We start from the raw sequence: 24,847 nt of genomic DNA on the forward strand, positions 1-24,847 counted from the left end.
CCAAAATAAAGGTTTAATGTAAACATTTCCTTATCTTGGTAGAATAAGGCATTGTACACCAATTCTATATTTGAAAAATAAAAGGGGACATAAAGTGCAATCTCTAATTATTTTAGTTTGAAGCCGATGCACACTAAGAATTTTACATTTACCATGAAACACTGGTCCATTAGCTCCTGATCCCATCAGGGTTATTGTCATGTGTTTGTTATCTATTCTGAACCAATAGAAATAGTATAGCGGTAACATCTATCTTTCATTATCCAATCAGAGTTCTGAATCCTTCAATCGGCGCTATCAGAAAATGGAAATATTTACTTCTATTGAAATTATGGTGTGGTTGTTTTATTTCTTTTCTCTTTTTAAAGTGACTGTATACGTTTTTACAGAGGACCCTCCATGCAAAGATGTCAATCCGATTTACAACGGTACCGTTTAAAGCTTTTTTCTGATCGTTTATAATTTGGAAAACTGATGATTTTAATTGTGTTCTCTCTACAAAAGGAACTTGCGCAATGATCACTTCTTTTAAGGAAAACGTAAAAAAACTAAAATATTGATCAGACGAAACTTGCATGGAGGACGATTTAAAATGTTGCTTTCAGTCCCTTTAAAGACTTTGAATTTTGACTCATCAAGTTCTGTTTTTAGAGTACACTCCCTTTAAATTGAAGAATAAAATTACAATTTGCAGCTGTAATTGCCAAATTAAATTATAATGTAACATTCTAAAGCTTTTTAACACCACTACTGCGAATTCAGAATAGTAAAATATTCATTGTACAAGGAGTTTCAAAAAACAAAGATATTCAATTAAAACTGAAATAAAATATCTCCGTCAATTCTGAACGAAGAAGATTTTTTTCGGAAACTGTACTTTGAAAATTTGATTCGTATTTTTATGTATTATGAAAAGTCGATTTCATTCAATTCTTACTTTCTTCGTTTAAAGATTTAAGAAAAGTATATCAAGTTTTTTCATGACAAAGGAACGTTCCCTGCATTTTAAATCGAAAATGCCACTCCAGAATTCGATGGACACTTGAAATTATATTTACAGTCCCTTTTGTCCACCTTATCCAGGGGGTTGGACTAATTCTAATTTTATGCATTAAATTCTTGAAACCCTGTAGAATGCACAGTGCACTAAAATTAGGCAGTCGAATCCAGGGCTTTATATTATGCATTTATACTTAATGTAAGCTAGTACAGTTCATTTTAATGTTTAAATTAAAATAAAATTCTAGTTTAGAATATATTCTATTCTATCCATATTCTATCGTTAGGGACACAGTAGCAATGCAGTTTACAATTCGATTTAGTATACAGGGATTGAAAAGTGGATACCATTATCATTCTCAATTACGTAGAATTTCTTTAAAATTGAGAAATGGGCTTTAAAACTGTATTTGACAATTAAAATATTTTGCGTAATTAGTTTTCATGAATACCTTGTCACAAAATAACCTTAGACCTGCCATTTTTTGCTTTTCAAAACTATGTTAAGAGATATTTATGTATTTTGTTTGAATTTAAATTTATTATTCAAACCCAAAATTATCTAATTCTTAACGAAATCGTTCATAACTTCGACCCAAAATAAAAAATATTCTGAAACAATTTATGTTGGCAGCTCTAAATCTTGTTGTAAAACCATACTAAAACATCGTAAAGTTAAGTTTGAAGCAATTATTTATCATTTTCCATTTGATTTATAATCATTTTCGATGTTTTTCTTTTTATTTCTCCGTAAAATAGAAAACCAATCTAAATTGTAAAAGTTTGGTCCAATTAAAAATGTTTTTATGAGTTCCCTCCACAAAGATAATTATTAAAACCAAAATTAAAATCCATAAATACAATAAAAGGTTTGATTTCCATTTTGTTATTAAAAATATGTCAAATACGTAGAGTGCGATTACATTCCTTTAAGGAACTGTTAAAGAAATTTCAAACGAACTCCATTTAAAAAGTGAATACGTCAGATTCACAACTTACCCTTTACAATAACAAGAAAGATATCACCCTTTTTCAATTTTTTTTATATAACTTTACAGAGAAACCGCATTTGAAAATTATCATTTTTATGGAAAAAAACAAGAATATCTTTGCTGAGACAAAGGCCTCAAGGGAAACTTATAAAATGTACGCTTCAAACAAAGGAACACTTGAAATAACGTCGAAAGTTTCTTTAAAATCCCAGAATTTCAAGATACTAGATTTTTATTAATGTATTCCTTTAATAATAACGATTTACAAATATTAAAATATACAAAGGATGACAAAGATTTCGTTTAGAAATCTTCTTGTCATTGGTATTTGAAATCAACAATTCTCATTCCAGAAAATCCGTGGATGGGGATAAAATAATCTCCATCATCAGCTATAAAAAAAGAGTAAATAATACCATTTTGAATCAATGCTGGCTCTGTTTAAATAAAGATTATTTAGAAAAACATAAAAAATATAATATATTTAGGAGCATAATGGAAGTTGGCCTGAGTATCCTCGGGAAGACTGGGAGATAGTTCCCTGCAGGTTGAGTAATTATAGTTGCTTCGTTTTTCCCTCGTTTTTGGCCTAAATTTTGCATAATGTAAGAAAAGAAAATGTTTTCTAAATTTTTTATTCTAAAAGTTGTCATTTTTCAAGTATTTCAAATTTTGACCCTGGAAGAAGACATATGCAAAAAACTACTGAAAAACGATTCATAAAGGATGCATTTCATTTTTTATTTTTTTTATGATGAAGATATTGCAAAGTTTAATGTAAGCAAATTTTATCATTTATAATACAGTTTTGAAATCTTGAAACTTTTGTTAAATTTTTTTCTAAATTATTTTTCGTTTTTTCAATTATTTTCATGCAAGGTCAAAGTTTTTTTAAACGAGGCTTTTAGGGCGCTTCGCTAGGATATCACATTCTAAAGTTTTCAGAGCTGGAAACTTTAGAATGGTGGATATCGGGATTAATGCTTGATCCACTCTTTTTCTTAATCTCCAGATTAAATATTGCTTGTTCTCCTCATGAATTTAATCTACAGATTAATTAACATTTCGGATAAAGGATATCACATTCTTTAGTTTTCAGCTCAACTCTGACAACTTTAGAATGTGATATCCTTAATCCCAATCAGTTTATTAATCTGGAGATTAAAAACAAGAGGAGAACAACCTTTATTTATTCTGGAGATTAAGAAAAAGATGAGATCACGCATTGATTTCGATATCCACCATTCAAAAGTGGTCAGCTCAAAACGATTAAAAACTCTTCGTGCAGGTTTGGTTGGATATTTGATAGCTCTGAGTATAAAAATACACTGGTTACTCAGGTAAACACGAGGTTGGGTTGGATATTTGATAGCTCCGAGTATAAGAATACATTGGTGACTTATGTTTCTTAACGAATATCTATATTTTTATTACATAAATAATGTTATCAAATCCATATTTACGCTGATGGCAGTATTGATGAAGCATTTTTTAATGAACACTTTTCAGTTTGATGGTAAAAGTGAGATTTAAAGTATTTTCTTATATGATGTATTCTTAAATGGAATACATGCGTAGTTTCCAGTGACCTTCCATTTATAGAGTGGCATCATGGCATGTCCGATGCACCTTTTAAACCTTCATTTTTCCATCGTATCTGAATCCATTTTCAAAATAGGAAACATGGATGTTTAATGCAATACTTGATCAGACAGAAGGGTATATTGTTGTCAAAGCTCTCCATTGATCCTATATTAATTAAACTGCTTTGTAGGTTTGTAAACTTTGAAGAAATGAAAACAAACCTACAAAATGATTTTTAAAGAAAGATAATGAAAAGCTTTAAAAGTACTCCCGCCAAAATCATGAATGCGAGGTTTTTTTCAACAAATCTACAGATGTAATATTAACGAAGCCCCTCCCCCCTCTCGAACGCCCCAGTACGTTCCTGATTTATAATGTGTTCCGACTTAGAACGCGTTCCTGGTTTTAACGTTTTTTCAACCAATTTCCGTTCCGTTCCGTGTTCGTTTCTCATGATAGAACGATCGTTTCCCGGGAACGACGCCCAGTCAGATAGTTCACATATCGCATGGGTTTCAATTTTAGACCAAAATATTTGGGAAATACAATGTAAAAAAAAATTCTTCAAAATTGAGTTTAATATTGTTTTCAATGATAAATACTTTGGAGAAAAAGATAATTTAACCTCTGAAATCATATTCTTGAGTTAAATATGCGTCGCCCTCAACCACTGGATTTCACGTTTTTGCGTATATTTGTTTTTGCGTATATTTGTTTGCTATGAAAATGTGTGTTTGTAGTACTTATAGTTGAAGACAAAAAAAAAGTTTTATAAAAAATATGTAATTTTTACGGTGGAGGAAGGTAAAAAAGTAAATTATATAAAACTTGCATTTCCAACGGTTGAAGGTAAAAAAGCTCTTTTAAAACAAATAGTTGTGCTTCAATCGATCAAAGACATGAAAGTTATATAAAAAAAAAAAAATTTTCATTTTTTATTCTAAACTGCAACCGCTCGTTCAACCGCTACCGCTGTTTATTTCCCTCTAAAAAAATATATCGATGGATTGCTTTCCACTTCTCTTTAATCTTGACTTGACTCTGAACTATTTCAACCAAATGTGTTAAAATAGCTGAAACTAAGCTTATAAACATGATTAATTGCATTAGAAAAAACTACATTTCTTCAGAAAAATAAACATTTAATAAAATATATTTAAATTAGGGTTTACACTCAGTGCATATAAAGTGGTATGTTTACAATTATTTATTAGCGAAAAATTTATAGATATGATATCTTATTGATTTAAGTTTTAGAAATATTAAAATAAAGGGAAAGAATTCCATGAAATGATAATTTTCCAAATGCCACAGACCTGCAAAAAAACTTTTGCATAAGGGTGTCTGTACAGGGCGCAAACTTTCAAATTCTAACCAGAGCTTGCAACTCTTAATCCTGATTGCTTGATCCACTGCGGGCACTTTTATTTTCAGGATAAATGCGGGATAAAATTAATCGCATTAATCTCTATATACACAATACAAGAGTTGCCAGCTTAGATCCCCAGATAGAAATAGAAATTGCACCGATATGAGTTATTGAATAATTTATGCCATTAACCCCAAATCATCTTACTTTCCCTTTAAACTAATATTTAAATACATAAGTCTAGAAGTTTACAGAGATACCCTGTATGTGATAAGGTTATATAATTGAAATAAATGTGAAAAATACATCAAGTATAAAATCTATGTCTGGGAAAGGAATTGAGTTTTTGTCACACACAATTAAATTGTCCAATCAGTATATCTTTGCGAACTGATAGTGTAAACATTTGATATTTTTCTTGGATTGGAGGGAAAAACTTCCACATTCATTTTTTTGAGATTTTTAAAAATTTTCCCGTTAAACACTTAATTTAGTATTTTTTGTTACATTAAAAAAATGGTTACTTACTTCCTTATTTTAAACTGAAATCAGTTGATCTTATTCTTATGTTGAAATATCAAAGGTTTACGAAATTGGGTAGCAACGATATAGGGGTTAAAAAATAAGAGTTTGTAACAATAACTTAGTTCTTTAGAAAAATCACATCAGACTTACATAATAAATAAGTAAATTGATTTTACACTAAAGTAAACATTTACGTTAAAAAACAATATAATTTATACTTTGTATTAAAACTTACAACGAGAAAATTCTAAGTCATAATAAAATTAAATAAACTCAAAAACTTGGATTAGATTAATGTCAGTTTATGATATTTAATTTGTAAAAGTTTGTACATAATTTGTAAACTTAGTAATTTTTCAAATTCCAAACCGAGTTTTTTTATCTTGCACGATCAAAAGTTTCCCGATTCGGAGAAAGCATGGGAAAGCTAAGGTTTGGACGGTAAAAAGCTGAGGATTGTATTGTACTGCACGAAAGAAATGGAAAATATTGAATTGTACATTTTTTAAATTGATAATTTAAAATATCCTTGAAAATAGTTCCAAAATCTGGACATTTTTAACATTTATACTTAATTTAAGTAGATACATTTATAATTAACTATCTTTAGCGTGTACAGATTGTACTGTATAGCAAAATGAAAAAGCGACTTGCTAAAAGTTGAAAGACAGTTGCTCTAAGCTACTGAGATTCCTTTCTGCTTCATGAAGTGATCATAGAGTGTACTTGTAGTGTGTACATTCAGAAAGTTTTTTTTCTTCAAAATTTCACATAAAGCCATAGCGGAGATTCCAGAAGAACACCGTTATCAGAAACACTGAAACAAATAATATCCGGGGGCTGGATAAGGTTGAGAAGGATAGGGTTGCTGTGGAGGATAGGGGAGCTGCTGATCAGAATATTCAGGAGTTGGAACTAAAGGATAAGAGTTTACATCAATTGGTGGGAAGGAGTTTGTATATCCAGGTTGTGTAGGAGGTATAGGAACTGGATCATGGAAACTAGTATCCAGGGAGGGATAGGCTGGTGCAACAGGTGGGTTGGGATGGGTTGGATAGGGAAGTGCATGGAGGGGTGTTGGCTGGGGTTGATATCCAGGGTTAGGAACAACCTCGGGTTGGATATCTGCAACTCCAGTCATATCCTTCCCTCTGTTAGGGTTAGTCAAGTTTCCTAGTTTATCTTTTGCTTTTTTCAACCCTTTACAAATAAAGGTTAGAGCACAACATGCAACAATAATTATTACAAATAAAGTAAGTATACCAATAGAACCATTCCCTCCTCCATCAGTCGGTGCTGAACTAGTTTGATACTCATCACTCAGCTCGAAACTGAAACTATCAATATCTCGGCAGAAAGCTTCCTTGATCTCATCCTTGGATGCTTCTTTGGGATCAATACTACTAAGCAGACTATTCTCTAGACTCTCTTCAGCAGATATGGTTTCATTGTCAGGAACATCAGTCACTATCTCATCTGTTTCATCAAACTTATCCAAGGTTTTATTCACCGCCTTGAGGATGATTGGTGAGGGTTTGGTTTCATATGTGATAGAACTACAGTCAACATCCAGGTAGATCTGACATTGAAGGGTTTCAGTGTTCCATTTTAGATCAGTTCTGCACTCACACCGCCCTTCTGCTCCAACAGTTAGGTTTGTGTTACAGATCAGATTCATATCCATGGTTTGGCAACTGATCGTGTCAGTGCAAGGTTGAAATGGATCGAAGGAGGGAGATCTTGATGGACGGGACATATCATCCCGATAGCATTGTCCATAGCTCTTCCTGAAGCCATTATTACATTCGCAAATACCATACTCACAATGGGAGTTCATGGAACACCCCATATAGCATCTATTTTGAGAATAGTAACTGTTATAATAGTTATCATTGTAATGCCCATACTGATTCATATACATCAATCTCTTGTATTCTTGATATCTATGGTACACGGACATGGTAGCAACCCCTGTTGCTAACCCTATAGCTGCTCCTCCAAGAAAACCAGCTCCTACTCCCAGTCCCAGGGGTTTCCTGTACATCCCTGAACCTCCATACATGCCACGGCCTGATGTAAAACTAGTTCCATAGTTAGTTCCATATCCAGGGTTCCTGTAACTATAGTTTGGAACACCACCAGTTCCCCCGCTTGATCCATAATTACTTGATCCATACCCTCGTGATCCATAGTTACCACCTCCAAGGCTAGATCCTGATCCTTTGGGGTTTACAAAACCTCCACCGCCAATGGGTACATTGGATTGAGTGTTTTTAGCCCCATATTGCTGTTTGGGATAATTGGATCCTGTATTGGATCCTGTATTGGATCCCCACTGCTGTTTGGGATAAGAACTTCTACTATTTGAACTACCCCAAGATGAACTTGATGATCTCCTTCCACCAAATAATCCTCCACCTCCTCCACTCCTCCCTCCTCCTCCTCCTCCCCTCCTGCACACCACTAGGTCACTAAGCAGAGCTAGTACAAGCAGTACTGCTAGATATTTTTGCTCCATATTGAATATAAAACTAGATGTTTAACATGTTGCGTAGATATAACTTGTGGAGTTGAGTGTGTATTGATTCTCTCTAGGGAATGTAAACTATAGAGACCAAGAGAGAGAGAGAGAACTAAGCTCACTGACTTTCTCTACTTTCTTCTCTTATAAAAAAAGTCATTACAAAGGCATATAAATAATAGATATGAACTAGAAAAATAATCTATTTTTAAAAGCATTACGCATATTGATGATAGCCCAACTTTATCTACTAAAAAAAAAGAAAACTGAAGAAAAATACTACAAGGTTAGGTGAATAGACAAGAAAATCTAGCATATGCAAACTACTTGTTCAATTATCTATTTATCTAATTATCTACCTATCTATTAATATATCTATCTATCTATCTATCTTTCTATCTATCTATCTATCTATCTATCCATCTATCTATCTATCTATCTATCTATCCATCTATCTATCTATCTATCTATCTATCTATCTATCTATCTATCTATCTATCCATCTATCTATCTATCTATCTATCTATCTATCTATCTATCTATCTATCTATCTATCTATCTATCTAGCTGGAGCTGGTTTGTGATAATGCTTGGCAAGTCTCTTCCTCGACATCATTGTTCTATGTTGGTTCCCTTATAGGTAAATACTATGATACAGGGTGTCCCAATAAACATAAAAATTGAGTGACGACTTGAATATCGTCCTTGATTTCCAATAATTGATAAATTAAATAAAGTACATCAAAAAAAGATTGAACGTCTAATGAGATTTTCAAAATGTGGTCTACCTTCTTTGTATCTTTAATATTGAGATATTAAACATTTGAACAGATTAGATGGATTTTATTTAAATAAAATTTGGATGAATTTCCTTATATCTCCGTCAATTTGAATGTAAAAATGGTAGACCTCATTTTGAAAATCCTGAGAAGACTGGTTGTTGGTGTTGAATGTTCTAGCTGTCATACATACAAAATTATATTTACGAAATAATCCCGCTTTGAGTAAAGATGATATAGTAGTCATCATTTAATTCCCATGTTTATTGGGACACCCTGAATTATCCCTTTTGCACCGAGAAAGAAATGCTATGTGGTGTTGCGTTAAAACCGGGAACTCCATTTGTACCTTTGTATACGGAAATACCAATCTTGGACATTATTATAGCACTTCTTTTAGACAAAGAAATAAAAAATTTTATTTGCAAGAAAATATTGCATTTTTTTTATATTTTAAGGTCATATTTTTTGAAGTTTTTAGAAGTTTTCTTACTTTAAAATGAAAGCGCTCGGTTTTTTACGGTGAGTCCGATAATGGACTCTCCCGGTGTGAAAGGGTTGTACAGAGAGCTCCAGTAAACATCAGGATAAAAGCTGAGTCTTTGCCACAAACTCTGATTTTCTTATCCCTATATCATTCCAAACCCAATACTGTAGACCTTGATAATTCATAACTATAAATTCTGATGGATCAAATCATTTTGAAATAAGTTTGAAAAGCCACAGGTTTACTCAATTAGGTGTAAAAATATAGGGTTTAGAAAATCTTGATTGTTTACAAAAAACCTAAGAAGATTCTAAACTATTTTAAAATTAGCTTTTTCTTGTAAACACTAAAATTAGAACTGATTTACTTTCAATTCCAATTATAATCAATTAAAAGATATTTAAAGAGATCAAAACTTATGTTTGATATATCGCTAATCTACAACCTTTAATCTAGATATCCGCTGTGGCACCTTTTAAAGTTCTTTATCCCTTAATGTATATAGTTATTCCTGGGTTCTGATACCAAGCGATATTCTAGAGGAAACATTCAATTCCCAACAAAAGATACGGATAAGCACTTGATCCCATGAGGATGAACAACTCACAAGTAATGTACTCTAGAAAATCCGCCATTTTTTTTTATATTAGGAAACGTGATGTTTGGTCACGTGGCAGACAAATACGGAAGGAGGAAATCATTCTTTATCATGCTCTTCATGGAGGTAATATATGCATTCAAGGAGACTGTTAGAGTAAACTCAAATGACCTTTTTAATTAATGACAGGCATTAACGATTAACATCGGGGCCCTTTAAACTATTTTCTGATCATTGATGTGGAAGATATCCTCGTTTTCCAGTTTAAAACTGGGTCAATTCTGACAGTTTCTGGATCAGAAATTATCTAGTCACGGTACAGAAAACCCCCAAATGAAAACAAACCATTTTTTATTATAAGATATTATCAAAAGTTTTTTATTTGTTGTTGTAAATGTGTATTTATTAAAAATATTATGTGTTTGTAAAACTTTTAGAATTTCTAAAGAAAACCCATGAAATTATATGATTAAATAAATATTCTTTAATAATTAAATATATTTATTTACTTACAGGTAACTTTAAGCATTGCACTGGCATTCTCCCCCAACTATCTGGTGTTTACAATAATCAGGTATAATTCATTAATTAATCAATTAGTTAATTAATCAAGTAATCAAGTAATCAATTCATTAATTTATTAATTAATCAAGTAATCAACTAATAAATTAATCAATTTATCAATTAATCAATTAATTATCCAACATTTCAGAACATTTGGATTTCAACACTAACTTCAAAATAAAAATTAAAAATACGAAAATATTTTCAATTTAATTTTGTTGAACATTACTTTTTTAGCTTGTACAATGTGCATGCATATTGTTTATTTCATAAAACTGATGAATAAGCAAATTACTCCTTTAATATAAGATCACTCAGAATCAAGTTGACAGTTCTTTTAAAATAAAATTAAGGAATTGAGTCTTTGTCAAACACTCTGATTTTCTAATCCCTATATCTTTTCAACCTGGCGTCGTAAGCTTAAGGACAGACCCGGCTATGTAAGGCAGTTAAACTTAGTATGCAGTGTTGTGGGCAAATTCTTTAGGATTCCTTTGAGACATATAAAACTTTTTAAATATCTGTAAATCCTGAATTTGAGCGCAAAGTCGACGTTCAAAATCGTACTTTTGGGTGGATACATTTTTCAGATTTTTAAAAAAAATATTAAATAACGAAGACAAAAAATGTAAACAAAACTCACAGTAAACTATAAATTAGTTGTTTAGGAATAGGTTAAGCAAATGAAAATTTACTCTTACAATCGAAAAAAGTAATCGTATTCAATTATTAATTTCTATAATCTCTCGTTAATCACAAAGATTTTCTGCAGATTTTCTGGAATTTTTATTAAAAGGACGACATTTGAAATTTTTTAAGAAATCTGCGAACAAATTCATGGAATATAAGAAATTAAATATAATTATGAAAAAGGAAAGAAATAATTCTAACTTCGATTTATTGACAAATTAGTTTACTATAGAATTTTTACTATATTTTTCGTCGTCGTTATTTAATAATTTTAAAAAACCGATTCTGAAAACGTACCCACTCAAATTCATGATTTTGAACATCGACTTTGCGCTTAAACTCAGTAATTATACATCGTTTTAATTATACAACGTTTTATATGTCTCAAATGAATCCTAAAGAATTTGTCTACAACACTGCATACTCAGCTTTATTCCACCTTACATAGCCGGTCCGTCCCTTGAAGATATTTCAAATTATGAATTATGTTGGATCAAATAATCTAAGTTTAAATATTAAAGGTTTACATCATCAAGTTGTGAACACATTGGAATTACAAAATTTGAGTTTGTGGCAAAAACTCAATTCCTTTGCAAATAAAATGAGAAGAGAAATCTAGGAAAAAAACCCCAAATCCGAAATAAATATAATTGTAAGTGTTTAAAAGCTCGGCAGGAAAAGAATGTCGGATCTCGAGTTGGATAAATACCGGAAGTTGGATAAATACCGGAAGAGTTTAAGTATATTCTGTTCAGAACTGTTAATGGGCTCACTTTCCCAGCACTTTTCCAGATTCCTTTTATACTATGTAAGTACAATGGGTCAATGTATGTGTGTTTGTTTGATTTAGTGTGTGTGTGTCTGTCATGTTCTAAAGTGTTTGTAAAATTTAATCTATCTTTAATAAAAATGTTTTCTTTTCCCAATTTTTTTCTTAATACAAATAAAATGCAAACGAAAGTTTGGGATTTCATCAAAAAGGATTTGATCGTCTTTGGCACAACTTCTAATTTTATAATCTCCAATATCTTTGCAACCCTTAGATATTTTAAACTATGAACTATGTTAGTTAAAATAATCTAAGTTTGAAATATCAAACATCATAAAGTTGGTAAGATATATGGACTAGAATTCGTTTTTGTGGTAAAGATGACTTCATTCCATCCTAAAGTTTAGAAATGTCAAAATTCGAAATTAATTTATTGAAAAACAGGAGTACCCACAAAGAATGAGATTGTAGAGATTGAAATTTAACGATTCCAAGGTTGAATTGAATATGACGATCCCAAGGTTGAATTGATTATGACGATCCCAAGATTTAATTGAAATATGACGATCCAAAGGTTGAATTAAATATGACGATCCCAAGGTTGAATCAAATATGACGATTCCAAGGTTAAATTGAAGACGATCCCAAGCTTAAATTAAAGACGAACCCAAGGTTGACTTGAATATGACGATTCCAAGGTTAAATTGAAGACGATCCCAAGGTTAAATTGAAGACGATCCCAAGGTTGAATTGAAGACGATCCCAAGGTTGAATTGAATATGACGATCCCAAGGTTAAATTGAATATAGTTTTTTAATCGCTCACTTAATAGTTTAACCAAGAAAGAAACACGTTTACAGATTACAGGTGCAGGGAATCATGAATACAAGTTTGAATTCCGTACAGTCATCTCTGAAGTATCATCCTTTGTGGGTAACCCTATATATCTAATATTTACAGCTAAATCTAACATTTCATTCTTAAATAAGCAAAGTATCTTAACCCTATTCCTGCTACCCCCCCCCCAACATATCCTGGTTTTTAAGTACCCCAGCAGGGATAGGGTTAATTTGTCTATTTTGAGAAAATTAAACAATCCCTTTAATATACTTAGGTTTGGAGATGCTGGGTCCAGCCTACAGAACAATGGCGGGTATGATGCTTTGCCTGGTGTTTGCTGTAGCTCTCATGATACTAGCAGGTTAGTAAAATATCTGATAAAAGGGAGTGTTCGTAACAATTAGAATGTAATAGCTAGATATCTATATTCGCGCTGACATGATAGCGTATGATATACCAATAGTATGTTTTCTTTAAACTAATTTCTATAAAAACGCTGTTGGCAAATTAAAGTAGTGTTTAAATATTTAAAGTCAAATGTTAGCATCCAGAGTCTAAAACTAAAGAATGCGCGAATTTTAAGTTCGAGGTTAAAAGTTCTGTAAAATAATGAATAGCTATTTAAATATTAAACTTTCTCAAATTTAAATTTGAATTTCCCGGGAAAAATCTGAACCAATCAGAGAAAAGGATTTACGGAGAATATTACATAACCATCGCTAATCAGCTGTTATTACGTAACCGAAAACAAAACATATTTCGAGTTAAAACCGTATTTTGGGTTTACATGCAAAAATTAATTAATCTAAAACGTGAAATTTCTTTAACAAGGTTTTCACTTTTAAATATATCGTAAAGTTGAATGCCACTTACTCAGCTGTATGATGATTGAATATTAGACAATGGAAAATGCAGGATTTCAAGATTTTAACCCATGTGTTTAAATTTTAACTCGTCGATTATTTCGGGTTAAATGTTTTACCTCACGGTTAAAGTTCAGGTTTAAATTAAGTCAGAAGTGGCATTTAACCATGAACTTAAAATTTAAGTCAAAACTTTTCGTTCTTTAGTTTTGGACTCAGGTATATATATTTAGTAATCTCTATTTGTTTGTTACTGTTCAGTATCGAACCTCTTAACAGATTTATTTAAATTTTGATTTGGGAACTCGGTAAAACATTCTCAATTTGGTTAAAAAGTTGAGAGTTTTTTTGGAGAAAGTTTAGTCTCCATAGAAAGCTGTTTTTCCAATGATATTTAAAATGATATTACGATCACATCGTTCATGACATGACTACAGTTGTAACTGATGTAAAGGAAACTGGAACGATCCTGATTAAAGGAACGTTGCAACAACTGTTTTAGAGAGAAAAACAGAGAACAAAATCTTATGTTTAATTGGTAAAATTGGGGTCGAAAGTTGGAGCTTGTTGGGAAAAGCTCAGATAAATTAAATTAGTGTCTGCAAAGAACACAAGTAAATATTTTGTAAACTACAGAAACTTTTCATTTTTAATTATTTTTATTAAAGGAGTATTTCATTATTCAGACAGGAAGTAAATAATTAAACTTAAACCCAGTTTTAGTTGTATATATGTAGAATCCTATTCGGCCTTTAATTGTGAATAATTACAAAATAAAAATATGCAGTTATATTCCAGCCTTCATGTTTAGTAGAATAACAGTCAAAAATGATCCTTGTATGGTATTATATTTGTTGTACAATGATCATGTTTCCCTACACTATATCCCAGCCGGATCTAAGTCATTTAAATCCTGGAGACGTGTCAACATCTAAAAGGATCATCAGCGTGAAATCACATAATGATAGTTCTGGAGATCTCACAGAGATCGCTACAGATAACCCTGAAAATACTGAAGCAACAACTAAACGTAAGTGTATCGGAATATTAAAAGAAATTGTTAAAATTTTAACAAAATCGGGAGATGACAACAATACTTTTTTGCCAATGATTCAAAAGAGCAAAGATACAAGTACTGATGTGGATTTTTACAAAAAAAATTACAGGGTTTTAATTTTAGAAATTTATGAGGGTAAAAGCAAAATTTTTGAAAGATTTGATTTGACGCTGGAAATCTGAAGATGTTTTAATGACAAAGGAGTTTTTGCCCCAAACTCTGATTTTATAATCACTATATCTTTGGAACCAAATGTTGTAGACCTTAGATATTTCAAACAATAAATTCTTTTAAATCAAATAATCTGAGTTTGAAATATCAAAGGTTTACACCATCGGGTTCTAAAGATATTGGGGATTAAATATTTGATTTTGTTCCAAACACTCAATTCCTTTACTTTTAGAAAATGAGTCAGTGATACCTAAAGTTCATGTTGTAATCACAAGAAAGCTTAGAATACCTTTTACGTGGCGAAATAGGTTTAAAGATTCAAAAAAGAAATCAAAGGAGTCAAAAAAGAAATTGAAAGAGGCGAAACAGAAGAAAGAGATAAATAGTTTGAAAAAGTTTGATCGTGTGAAAAAGCTAAAACTATTGAAAAAAATAAAAAATAAGAGGAAGGGAGAAACTGTTGATACAAGACGTGGAGCTGTTATTAAAAAACAACCAAAATTAAATGAAAACCAAAGAAAAATAAAATTGAAAAGAGAGAAACAAAGGCAATCCAAAACTATAAAACCTAAAAAGAAAGGTGGGAAGGGAAAGGCAACTCCTACTCTATCTGCCTTGACCAAGGTTATAAATCTTTTTTTATATATTATAGAAAATTTCATGAAATTACTGTGCTATACTTTATGAAACTATTGTTCATTATTACTCACTTCATCGTGAATTTCATAATGATCGTGGTATAAAAATGTTAAATTAGTTGTAAAATTATAGCACGTGTGCTATACAGTTTTTGAATGGTTGCAGGATTTTCTAAAAAAAAAATAGGATATTTCAAAAATATTTTTTTTCCAATTGAAAATAAATCAAAATTGAAATCAACATTATATTTTGACTCACGACAAAATTAAATCTAAAAAGGCTTGAATCTTCAAAATAAAGAGAAAATTTCTATCCAAAAACTTTACAACACTGCGAACCAAAATAATAGTGTTTTAAATATTTATTTAATTTAAATTGATTTAAATGTTCAGAGGCTGTCCGTTCTTGAAGCAAGGGTGAACAAAGCGAAAATAGGGCAAATGGCGAAAAAAATATCAGCAATTCAGAAAAAGGAAACTGTTTTCAAAAATTATAATTTATGATTTAAAGGGATTGTGGATATAATTACATGGCAAACCTCTATTTTAAGCTAGGGACGTCCGATTCACAATGGTACCCTCTGAGTTTTGTCTGATAAAAGATACCGAAGTGTTCACATATTTTATCTAAAGATCCGCGGCAATTATTTGACGTCATTCACATGGAGTTCACACTGTAATATTTACTGCTACCGACACTTTATATTTAGAGAAAAAATACGGATTTCTCTGTCCTCTATTATTAGATTAAAGTTTAAAGGGTACCTTTGAGAATCGTATATGTCACTCCATACTTAAAACCTTAAGTCTATAGTCCCTTTAAGAGATTAAATATCACAAAAACAGTGTTTAGGGGGCAACAGAAAGAAAAAACACTGATAAAAAATTAGCACAGTTAACTGGTGCCAATAGTAGGCTGAACAGTCTTACTAAGAACAACACTGCCGAGCTAAACACTACCTTAGGATATTAAATATTATATTAAAGCAAGCTGCTGAGCTGGGAACTCGATCTTGTATTGAGGAAATCGAGATGAATGCTTGATTTCGATGTTTTGTTAATCTGCAGATTAATTTGACCTCTTTTTGATAATCGTATCCGGTCAGGGATTGAATGAAGCTTTAATCATGGGAGGAATAACTGAAAAAAAGATATGAACAGATATGGGTTTGTTTAGATCCTCTAATTGAAAGTGCTCACAATGGATATCGAGATCAAGTGATGGGGATTCTAAGTATAAAAAAAAAGTTCCCAGGTCTGAGCACTGGGAACTCTTGTACTGTGAATATCAAGCTCAATGGTTATTCTCGAACCTTTTTTAATCTGCAGGTTAATTTAATCTTCACTTGATATCCTCAGACTATTTGTACCCTTAAGAGATTAAACATTGATGCTCAAATTAAAAGTGATCACATTAGATATTGAGATCAAGTGATCTGGATTATAAGTATCCAAACCAAAGTTCCCAGCGCTGGTAAATAGAATGACACGACCCGGTCTATATTTTAAATAGTTTTGTTTTTGATTTTACAAACGCCTTTCTTTTCATTTCACAATAAGCCGTAAAAAGAAAAGTAGTTATCCTAGATATTCAATCTGAAATTTCAATTTGAATTGCGTATTTTTTTATAAAGTGATTTCCAGATTTACGCAGCTTATATAAAAGAAATTGAAGAAAATGTGTTTCTTAATCTTAATCGGGAATGATTGAAAAAAATATCTAGATTCCCAAAATCTAACGATTGCGAATGATGAAAAAATCACTTCCATAATTATTTTGTTGGCTATTTATTTATTTAAATATTTTTAAATATTTATTTTAATAATTTTAATTTGAACAGAATTCTATGAATGTAGCATGACAGAATGACATCAGCCGCAAGTATTTTGACTTTTTTTTTCTAAATTTCCTTCTACTTGTTCGTATACGTGCATCATATTCGACGTGCTTTTTTTGAAAAAGAAAAGATTTTTTTTTGTTCTGTCCTTACACATCTTAATTTACTCTATTTAAATCTTAATATCTGTTTGAGTTGAGCTAAGAACAAGCCTTGAAATGTTTACGAACCAATCCCAAGCCAAGATTAAAGAATTAGAACGCGTAGTTGCAAATATTTCTCAGGTTCTACTGACCCAGGAGATACTCATCAGGAAAGATAATTTTTGTTTCTGTTCACTTTTATTTAAAAGGAATCATGTAATTGGATCTGTAAAGATACGAAATATGCTGAAAAAACTGTAAGCGTAATTTCAAGTGACCCTCCATGCAAAAATGACTGATTTTCAACGCTAATCTTGAAACCTAAACCTGATCAAAAATGTTGTTTCTCTGACTCGGAAAGTATTTAGTTCTATGAATTTCTCCACCGTTTCTTATTTGCAAGAAAAATGTGCAAGTCCCTTTTTCAGAGAATCCCCAAATAACAGACATTTTAAATAAACTAAAAACATGCATAGTTATTATCAATATGTTTAAGGGTACCGTTGTTCATTTTTTCATGGAGGGTCACTTGAAATTACGCTTTCAGAGCCCGCAATTTAAAAAATATCAGGTAAATATGTCTGGGGTCTAAGCTGTCGTTGGGCCTTATTTAGGGCTTGAGCTTTCGGATTCAAACTGCATCTTAATTCCAACAGAGTTGAATTAAAAAAACGGTTTAATATTCTATTAGTATGATTTTCATGGTAGGAATTGGCGCATTCCCAGTTTTTATGAGAACAAGACGCAACATTGAGCCTTATTCTCCACTAAAACCAATCAAGGTCGGTTTTATTTTATTTGGGCCGATACTCCTTAAGTCGAGCCGAAGATCTTACAGCTGTCAATCACGTGACACAAGCTGTCGTCAGAGTTGGGTCAAAGATTGGGTCTAAAAGTCGGGTTTAAGGAATTACGGCTCGAGCCGAAGTTTTAAATCGCGGGCTCAGCTCTGTTCTTTTAATATCTTTTCTTCTAACCTAAAAAATCTAATATATATATTATATTGGTTTGGAAATACAAAGGAATTTAGTCTGCCACAAACTAAAAAGATCGTATCTCTATATCTATGCAACCAGATGGTGTAAACTTTTATTATTTCAAACTAAGATTAATTGATTGATAGGAATTAGAAAATCAGAGTTTAAACTTTGAGGCAAAAACTTAATTTCTAAAGTTTGAAATTAATTATTTAAGATTAAAGGTTGTCTTGATTAAAAATATTATCATATATCAGAAACGTTGTTAGTTTGTTGACGGCATCCACAACAACAACAACTTCTAATACTTCTTTAAATGCATCTTCAACCGCTTCAACTGTAAACTCAACATTAACCACTGTGACTAGAATTTCATCAAGCACAGCGGTCAATTCCTCAAATTCTACTACTAATTCGTTTACTACGTCCACTACAACCACAACCACCACTACAACCACAACTACAACTATAACTACAACTACAACTACAACTACAACTACAACTACAATTACAACTACAACAACAACTGCAAATTCTCCTGTGAATGGATAAAAAATTCATTTGTAAAGGATTTTAAATAAAAGATTTAAAGAGTTGAAATCCTATTATTTCTTTATTTTGTAGTAAGCTTATTATTTGCAGTAATCTTTATAAAATTATATTCTGAACAGTCCACAGAATGAAGTCTGTAAGAAAAATAAGGTAAAATTCAATGGAATATCGAAAAAAAGATGTTGGCTTATATATGCAAAACTGCCTTCTGCTTGAAACAAAGTAATATTATACGGCTTCTAAACTGACTCGAAACTAAAATTTCTCTAGAAAAGTCAAGCAACCCATTTTAGAATTTTAAAACCAAGCTAAGAACATATTTCAGTCGTTTCTCCAAGTTTCCCAATCAAAATTTGAAGCAATTTAATTTAATTTTTGGATTCTTTGTTTTCCAAAATTTCATAAACAATCATCAAAATTGAATGAGATATGACAAAAAATGTAAACCAATTATTTGCATTTTTGAGGTCATAATTACTGCAGATTTCCACACTAAATTTTTTGTTATATCTCATTCAATTTTCAATAAATATTTTTGAAATTTTGGAAAACAACAGAATAAATAAATACTTTTTTAAAAAAAATTGGCTTCGAGGAATTTTTTTAATTTTCCAAAAATATTTTTTGGAATTTTGATCAAATTTTATTTTATTTATGCCTAAACTCCGAACAAAAATAGAATTTAGTACATTTTGTCCATAGCACTAATTATTCCTTTTTTTTACTCACCCTATATAAAGATAAACTAAATTAAGAATGTTGAAATGTTGTTTACACAAGGTTTTATAAAAATAACTTCTGAACATACAGACTCAATATTTATCAGGTACAAAAAGAACACACTGTCTTGATAATGATTTTCAGTTTAATTAATAGGTTTCATTTACTTTAATAAGGCTCTTTAATCTGTTAAAGGGAGTTTTTTACAAAAGATAAATAAGGTCTGTTTGGTAACAAATTAATTATTAATATCAAATGAATAAAAAAGTATCATCCATCACTTAGCTGGATTTAGTATCCCTAAAAGTTTGATCAATTATGAATTTATAGATATCCAAGTTTATAATTTTGAAAACTGATTATTTTCCATTGTGATTTGCACATTTGAAAGGAATCACGGAGAAACGACGTTATCTTCAACAATATTGATCTCTTAAACTTACAGCTACAGTTCTTTTAAGGAAAACAAATAGATGCGGAGGAGAATGACTGTATTTTAAAGAAGTGAATATAGGAAAAAGTATTGTAGTAAAATAGAGGAGAAATATATGATGAAGGAACTGGGGGGGGGGGGAAGTACACAAAGTTTATAAAAGGAAAAGGAGATAGAATCAAGATTTAGCAAGAAAAGCAATTTTGATTTATTAAATGTTAGAAAACTGGTATGTTCCTAACAAAACATAGAACCATGTCACTCAAAGCAGGAAACAATGGTCCTCGATCCATGGTCTTTATTTAAAACAGAGATTTATGGCCCTAAAAACAGAGATTGATGGCCCTAAAATCAGAGATTGATGGCCCTAAAAACCAGAGATCCATGTGCCTCAAATCAGAGAACCATGGGCCTTTAAATAGAGATCCATGGGCCCCAAAGTAAAAAACCCTGGCCCTCACGAATGGCTTTAAAAAAAGAAATTCTCAAAAAATTGAGACCCAATAACAAACTAACAGCTGCAGAGATTAATACTTTATGTATACAGTTAACACAAAACTCTTCTTATGAATTATCATATTATTTCATTTGAATATTAATTTTTGTTTCAGGATTAGCCTATATGTTTAACACGTGGTTCAATCTAGCACTCATTACTTCACTTCCGTTTCTATCTCTCTTTGTTTATTGGTGAGTAATCCTAAATTGTTCGCAGTTTCAGTTGAAATGATCATTTAACATTTATAGTTAACAGTTATATTATTGTTGGTATTTGTTTTTATTTATACTATTGCTGGTCTTTGTTTTTAGTTATATTATTGTTGGTATTTGTTTTTAGTTATATTATTGTTGGTATTTGTTTTTAGTTATATTATTGTTGGTATTTGGTTTTATTTATACTATTGTTGGTCTTTGTCTTTAGTTATATTATTGTTGGTCTTTGTTTATAGTTACATTAGTGTTGGTCTTTGTTTTTAGTTATATTATTGTTGGTCTTTGTTTTTATTTATACTATTGTTGGTCTTTGTTTTTAGTTATATAAGTGTTGTTCTTTGTTTTTAGTTATATTGTTGTTCTTTATTTTTAGTTATTCTATTGTTGTTGGTTTATTTATATTATTGTTGGTCTTTGTTTTTAGTTATACTATTGTTGGTCTTTGTTTTAAGTTATATTATTGTTGTTCTTTGATTTTAGTTATATTATTCTTGGTCTTTGTTTTTAGCTATACTATTGTTGGTATTTGTTTTTAGTTATATTATTGATTATTTTGTGCTCCGAGTTCTGCTTGGGGTTTGTTTAGTATTGAACATCACTATATTTATCCTTCTTTTGTTTTCACGGAGAAAACTTGTATTTTCTTTCTATACCATGAAAACATAGATATTTTATATTTAACAATTATAATATTACTGTACTGTTCTTTTATTCAATATCAATCTTTAAATTTTTTGGCGGGCAGACAATTTATTTGTAATTTTTAAAAATTAAATCTTTTTCAATTTTATAATTGATAACAGCATGCGCTTGTGTTTCTTTACTAAATTTAATATTTTTATTAAAAATTTAGAAATTATAAATAGCAAAGGCGGACAACAAAAACATGTTGTACAGATTTGTTTTTTGTTGAATTATCGTTTGACTGTGCACGGGGCATGGTTTCACAAGTTAAATTTTTTCAAAAGTTTGTAAAATAAAATTAAACACAGGGATCCGGAATAAGTTTGTTTAGTTAAATTAACTTGTGAAAACCGTGCGCTGGAAAAACAGGAAACATTACACAATTTGTATTTGTTGGCAGTCTACATTTATAGAAATAAGTGTTGCTCCAAGGAAACTCGTAAAAGATAAGGAACTGGAGGTTTGCCACAAAATCTGATTTTATAGCCTATACATCTTTGCAACCTTTGATATTTTAAAATATGAATTATATTTGATAAAAAAGTCTAAGCTTAAAATTTCATAGGGTTATCCATCATATTGCAAAGATAAAGGGATTACAAAATTTGAGTTTGTTACAGAAACTCAATTTATTTGCGATTTTTTTATCTCAGAAGATATACATTACATAAGTGACTCCCTGTGTATTAAGGTGGATAGTGCCGGAGTCTCCTCGCTGGTTGCTGTCTACAGGAAGGATAGACGAAGCTGAGGTCGTGGTTCAGAGGATTGCTAAATGGAACAAGAAGGATATACCTGCAAACTTTATACATCAGATGGTATCCGCCATTTTGTTTTTGTTAAAGAACTGAAAACATAATTTCAAGTGAGCCTTCATCAAAGATGGAATTCTCCGATTCACAACGGTACCCTTTAATATAAAAGGCCTTTTCTGATCAAGCACGAATAAGATATTAATGTATATAATTTAAAAAAAAATTTCAATGGTGGTTTCTCTGCAAGTGGGACTTTTGCATTTCTTCATTCTGAATCCAATACTTTTAAACCGAGATAAACAGATTCTACATTATTGATCAGAAAAGGTGTTAAGGGTACCGTTGTGAATCAAGCATTGCTATCTTTGCATGGAGGGCTCTTTAAAAATCACGCTAATATTTTCTTTAAATTCGAATAATCAGTTTTATTTTCAATCCAATTAATTAAAGAGCCCATTAGACCATTCATCCCAGCCTCAGAGGATAAGTATAGGGTTAAACTGCATGTCCATAGCCCAATTTCTCTAGGCCAGTTCATTGAACAAAAAATTTGTTAGACAACTTTTATAGTTTGGTTGCTAGTGAGAGCTGAAAAAAAAGCTAAAAAAATTTTTTTTGGTTTAAAACAAATATCAAACCGTGGATCGAAACATTTTTCAAGGGCTTTTCAAAAATATAGATCTGTAGCTTTAGTCATAAAAAAGTTGCCCGCTAATTTTTTTTTTTTTTTTACACAGACCGGACTTTTTACCGCCCTACCTATGCATAAAAAAAAATAAAAAAATTTTACAAAAAAATCCTTTAAATTTCTATTTATTATAACAGTCAAAAAAAAAATTACGGTGATAGTGTCAAAAATGAGAGTGTTATGGTTAAATTATACATATTTGGCTTTTCTGTCTGCTTGTATGTCTGCTTGTCTGTATGCTTGTCTGTCTGCTTGTCTGTCTGGTTGTCTGTCTGCTTGTCTGTCTGCTTGTATCCACAAAAGAATATATTTTTTGTGGTAATTCACATGACCCCAGATTAAAAGCCGGTGTCCTACATGGAACGGACTATTGCATGGGGCGGACTCGACCCCTTATCTTTTAACATTTTAACACAATGTTAGACACAAAAAGCAATGTTAAAACATTAGAAATTATTAGTTGACATATATTAAATACGCATTTAATGCTTAAATGTATTTCAAACAATTTATATTTTCTCAAGACAGAGATAAATCGGAAAATGTCATAACATTGCTTTTTATGTCTAACATTGTGTAAAAATGGTTAAAACTTTAAGGGGAGTCCGCCTGATGCAAGAGTCCGCTCCATGTATGGACACCGGTCAACAGTTTTAAAATGTTGCTTTGATAGTTTTAAATCTTTTTGAAAGATCGAAAACAGAAAAACTCGCGAAATTTTAGTTTTCTGTTTAATACGAAGAAAAATTGGCGGCTTGATAACAGTATTTAAAAACTATAATTGTTACTCGAAGCGCCCTAAAAACCTAGTATATAAGAAAACAGTAAAAGCTCTTGTTTAGGCGGCCCAAGCCAGCTGCTCAAGCAGTAGACGAACTAGTGGGACTAGGCAGGATACTAAGGTTGATCAACATTATTTTAAAGGAATTGAGTCTTTTATATAAACTAAAGTTTTTCTAATAATCACGATATCTTTTCTACATATTTCAAACTAAAAACTAAAATTATTTATTCTAACACACATAATAGTTTGAAATTTTACCTTTTTTTAAAGATATAACTAAATCTATTTACTTTGAAATTACATTAAATACACTTAAATATATCTTTTATGTCGTATTCCTTCTTAATACTTTTCTGTTTCTCACTGTATACAGTCTATAGACAAAAAGAGAGAAAAAAAGTTTCTTGTTTCTTTTCAAATCATTTCTTATTAGAATAATTGACCATTAAAAATCTAATATACAAGAATCAAAAAAATTGATCATTGGCATTTTTCAAAATGTCTTAAATATAAAGAATAAATTGGGTAAAATATGGTTTTATGTATTTGTAATAAAAGATGTGTTTACGCCATCTTTATTTGCCAGTTTTCTGGTGAGGAACCCCACTACAAGGAGAATATGGATCAAGTGGAACAAAGAGCAGAAAAGTAAGGAACATTTTATTCTGAACACCCACGTTAAACTATTGTAAATTGCACGTTATTCAAAACACCCACGTTAAACAATTGTAAATTGCACGTTATTAAGAACACCCACGTTAAACAATGGTAAATTCCATGTTATTCAGAACACCCACGTTAAACTATTGTAAATTACACGTTATTCAGAACACCAACGTTAAACTAAAGCAAATTTCATGTTAAATACTTGTCTATATACTTGTCTTTATAAGTTTATACTTGTCTATATACTTGTCTATATACTTGTCTATATACTTGTCTATATACTAATTTTACTTTTAACTGTTGCGTATTTAAGGAGAAATGGGTTAAAAACGGCTCATACCAGAACGTAGATTCCATACAAATTAACAGAGTTTCAATATTCCACTCAGATCTAAAGACGTCATATTAGAATTTTCAGAGTTTAATGCTTTGAAGACGACATTTCTA

General features: G+C 30.9%; 2 protein-coding genes across 3 annotated transcripts in view; one reads left to right on the forward strand and one right to left on the reverse strand.

Moving 5' to 3' along the window:
- The window catches only part of LOC111708704 (organic cation transporter protein), a 34,756-nt gene that overhangs the window by 3,639 nt on the left and 6,270 nt on the right, over window positions 1–24,847 (forward strand). The window contains exons 5-16 of one of the 2 annotated variants that reach the window (XM_023482165.1): window positions 2,480–2,538; window positions 3,280–3,331; window positions 8,558–8,630; window positions 9,907–9,980; window positions 10,370–10,428; window positions 11,864–11,916; window positions 12,992–13,078; window positions 15,041–15,432; window positions 15,840–15,920; window positions 16,300–16,411; window positions 17,480–17,597; window positions 18,662–19,004. In XM_023482165.1, coding sequence (XP_023337933.1) covers window positions 2,480–2,538; window positions 3,280–3,331; window positions 8,558–8,630; window positions 9,907–9,980; window positions 10,370–10,428; window positions 11,864–11,916; window positions 12,992–13,078; window positions 15,041–15,432; window positions 15,840–15,920; window positions 16,300–16,411; window positions 17,480–17,597; window positions 18,662–18,956 — 1,455 coding nt within the window. In that variant the 3' untranslated portion in view covers window positions 18,957–19,004. Of the gene's footprint in view, window positions 1–2,479; window positions 2,539–3,279; window positions 3,332–8,557; window positions 8,631–9,906; window positions 9,981–10,369; window positions 10,429–11,863; window positions 11,917–12,991; window positions 13,079–15,040; window positions 15,433–15,839; window positions 15,921–16,299; window positions 16,412–17,479; window positions 17,598–18,661; window positions 19,005–20,720; window positions 20,800–22,198; window positions 22,326–23,792; window positions 23,853–24,320; window positions 24,383–24,847 lie in introns of those variants that run through there. The other variant, XM_023482164.1, reaches the window with a different exon arrangement.
- Window positions 4,713–8,079, reverse strand: LOC111708705 (uncharacterized). Its single transcript, XM_023482166.1, has 2 exons — window positions 6,733–8,079; window positions 4,713–6,286 (listed from the first exon to the last, which is right to left on the reverse strand). Exons 1-2 carry the CDS (start codon window positions 7,985–7,987, stop codon window positions 6,237–6,239), a joined length of 1,305 nt encoding a protein of 434 aa, XP_023337934.1. The 5' UTR covers window positions 7,988–8,079; the 3' UTR covers window positions 4,713–6,236.

This window comes from Eurytemora carolleeae, unplaced genomic scaffold, assembly GCF_000591075.1.
Source record: "Eurytemora carolleeae unplaced genomic scaffold, Eaff_2.0 scaffold899, whole genome shotgun sequence".
Lineage (NCBI taxonomy): Eukaryota > Metazoa > Arthropoda > Copepoda > Calanoida > Temoridae > Eurytemora > Eurytemora carolleeae.

Excerpts from the sequence above, each read along its gene's own strand:
- LOC111708705 (XM_023482166.1), bottom strand. The coding sequence starts at position 7,987 with ATGGAGCAAAAATATCTAGCAGTACTGCTTGTACTAGCTCTGCTTAGT. Across the intron at positions 6,287-6,732 it reads AGGAGGGAATGGTTCTATTG|TGTTTCTGATAACGGTGTTC; the intron begins GTATACTTACTT and ends TATTTGTTTCAG.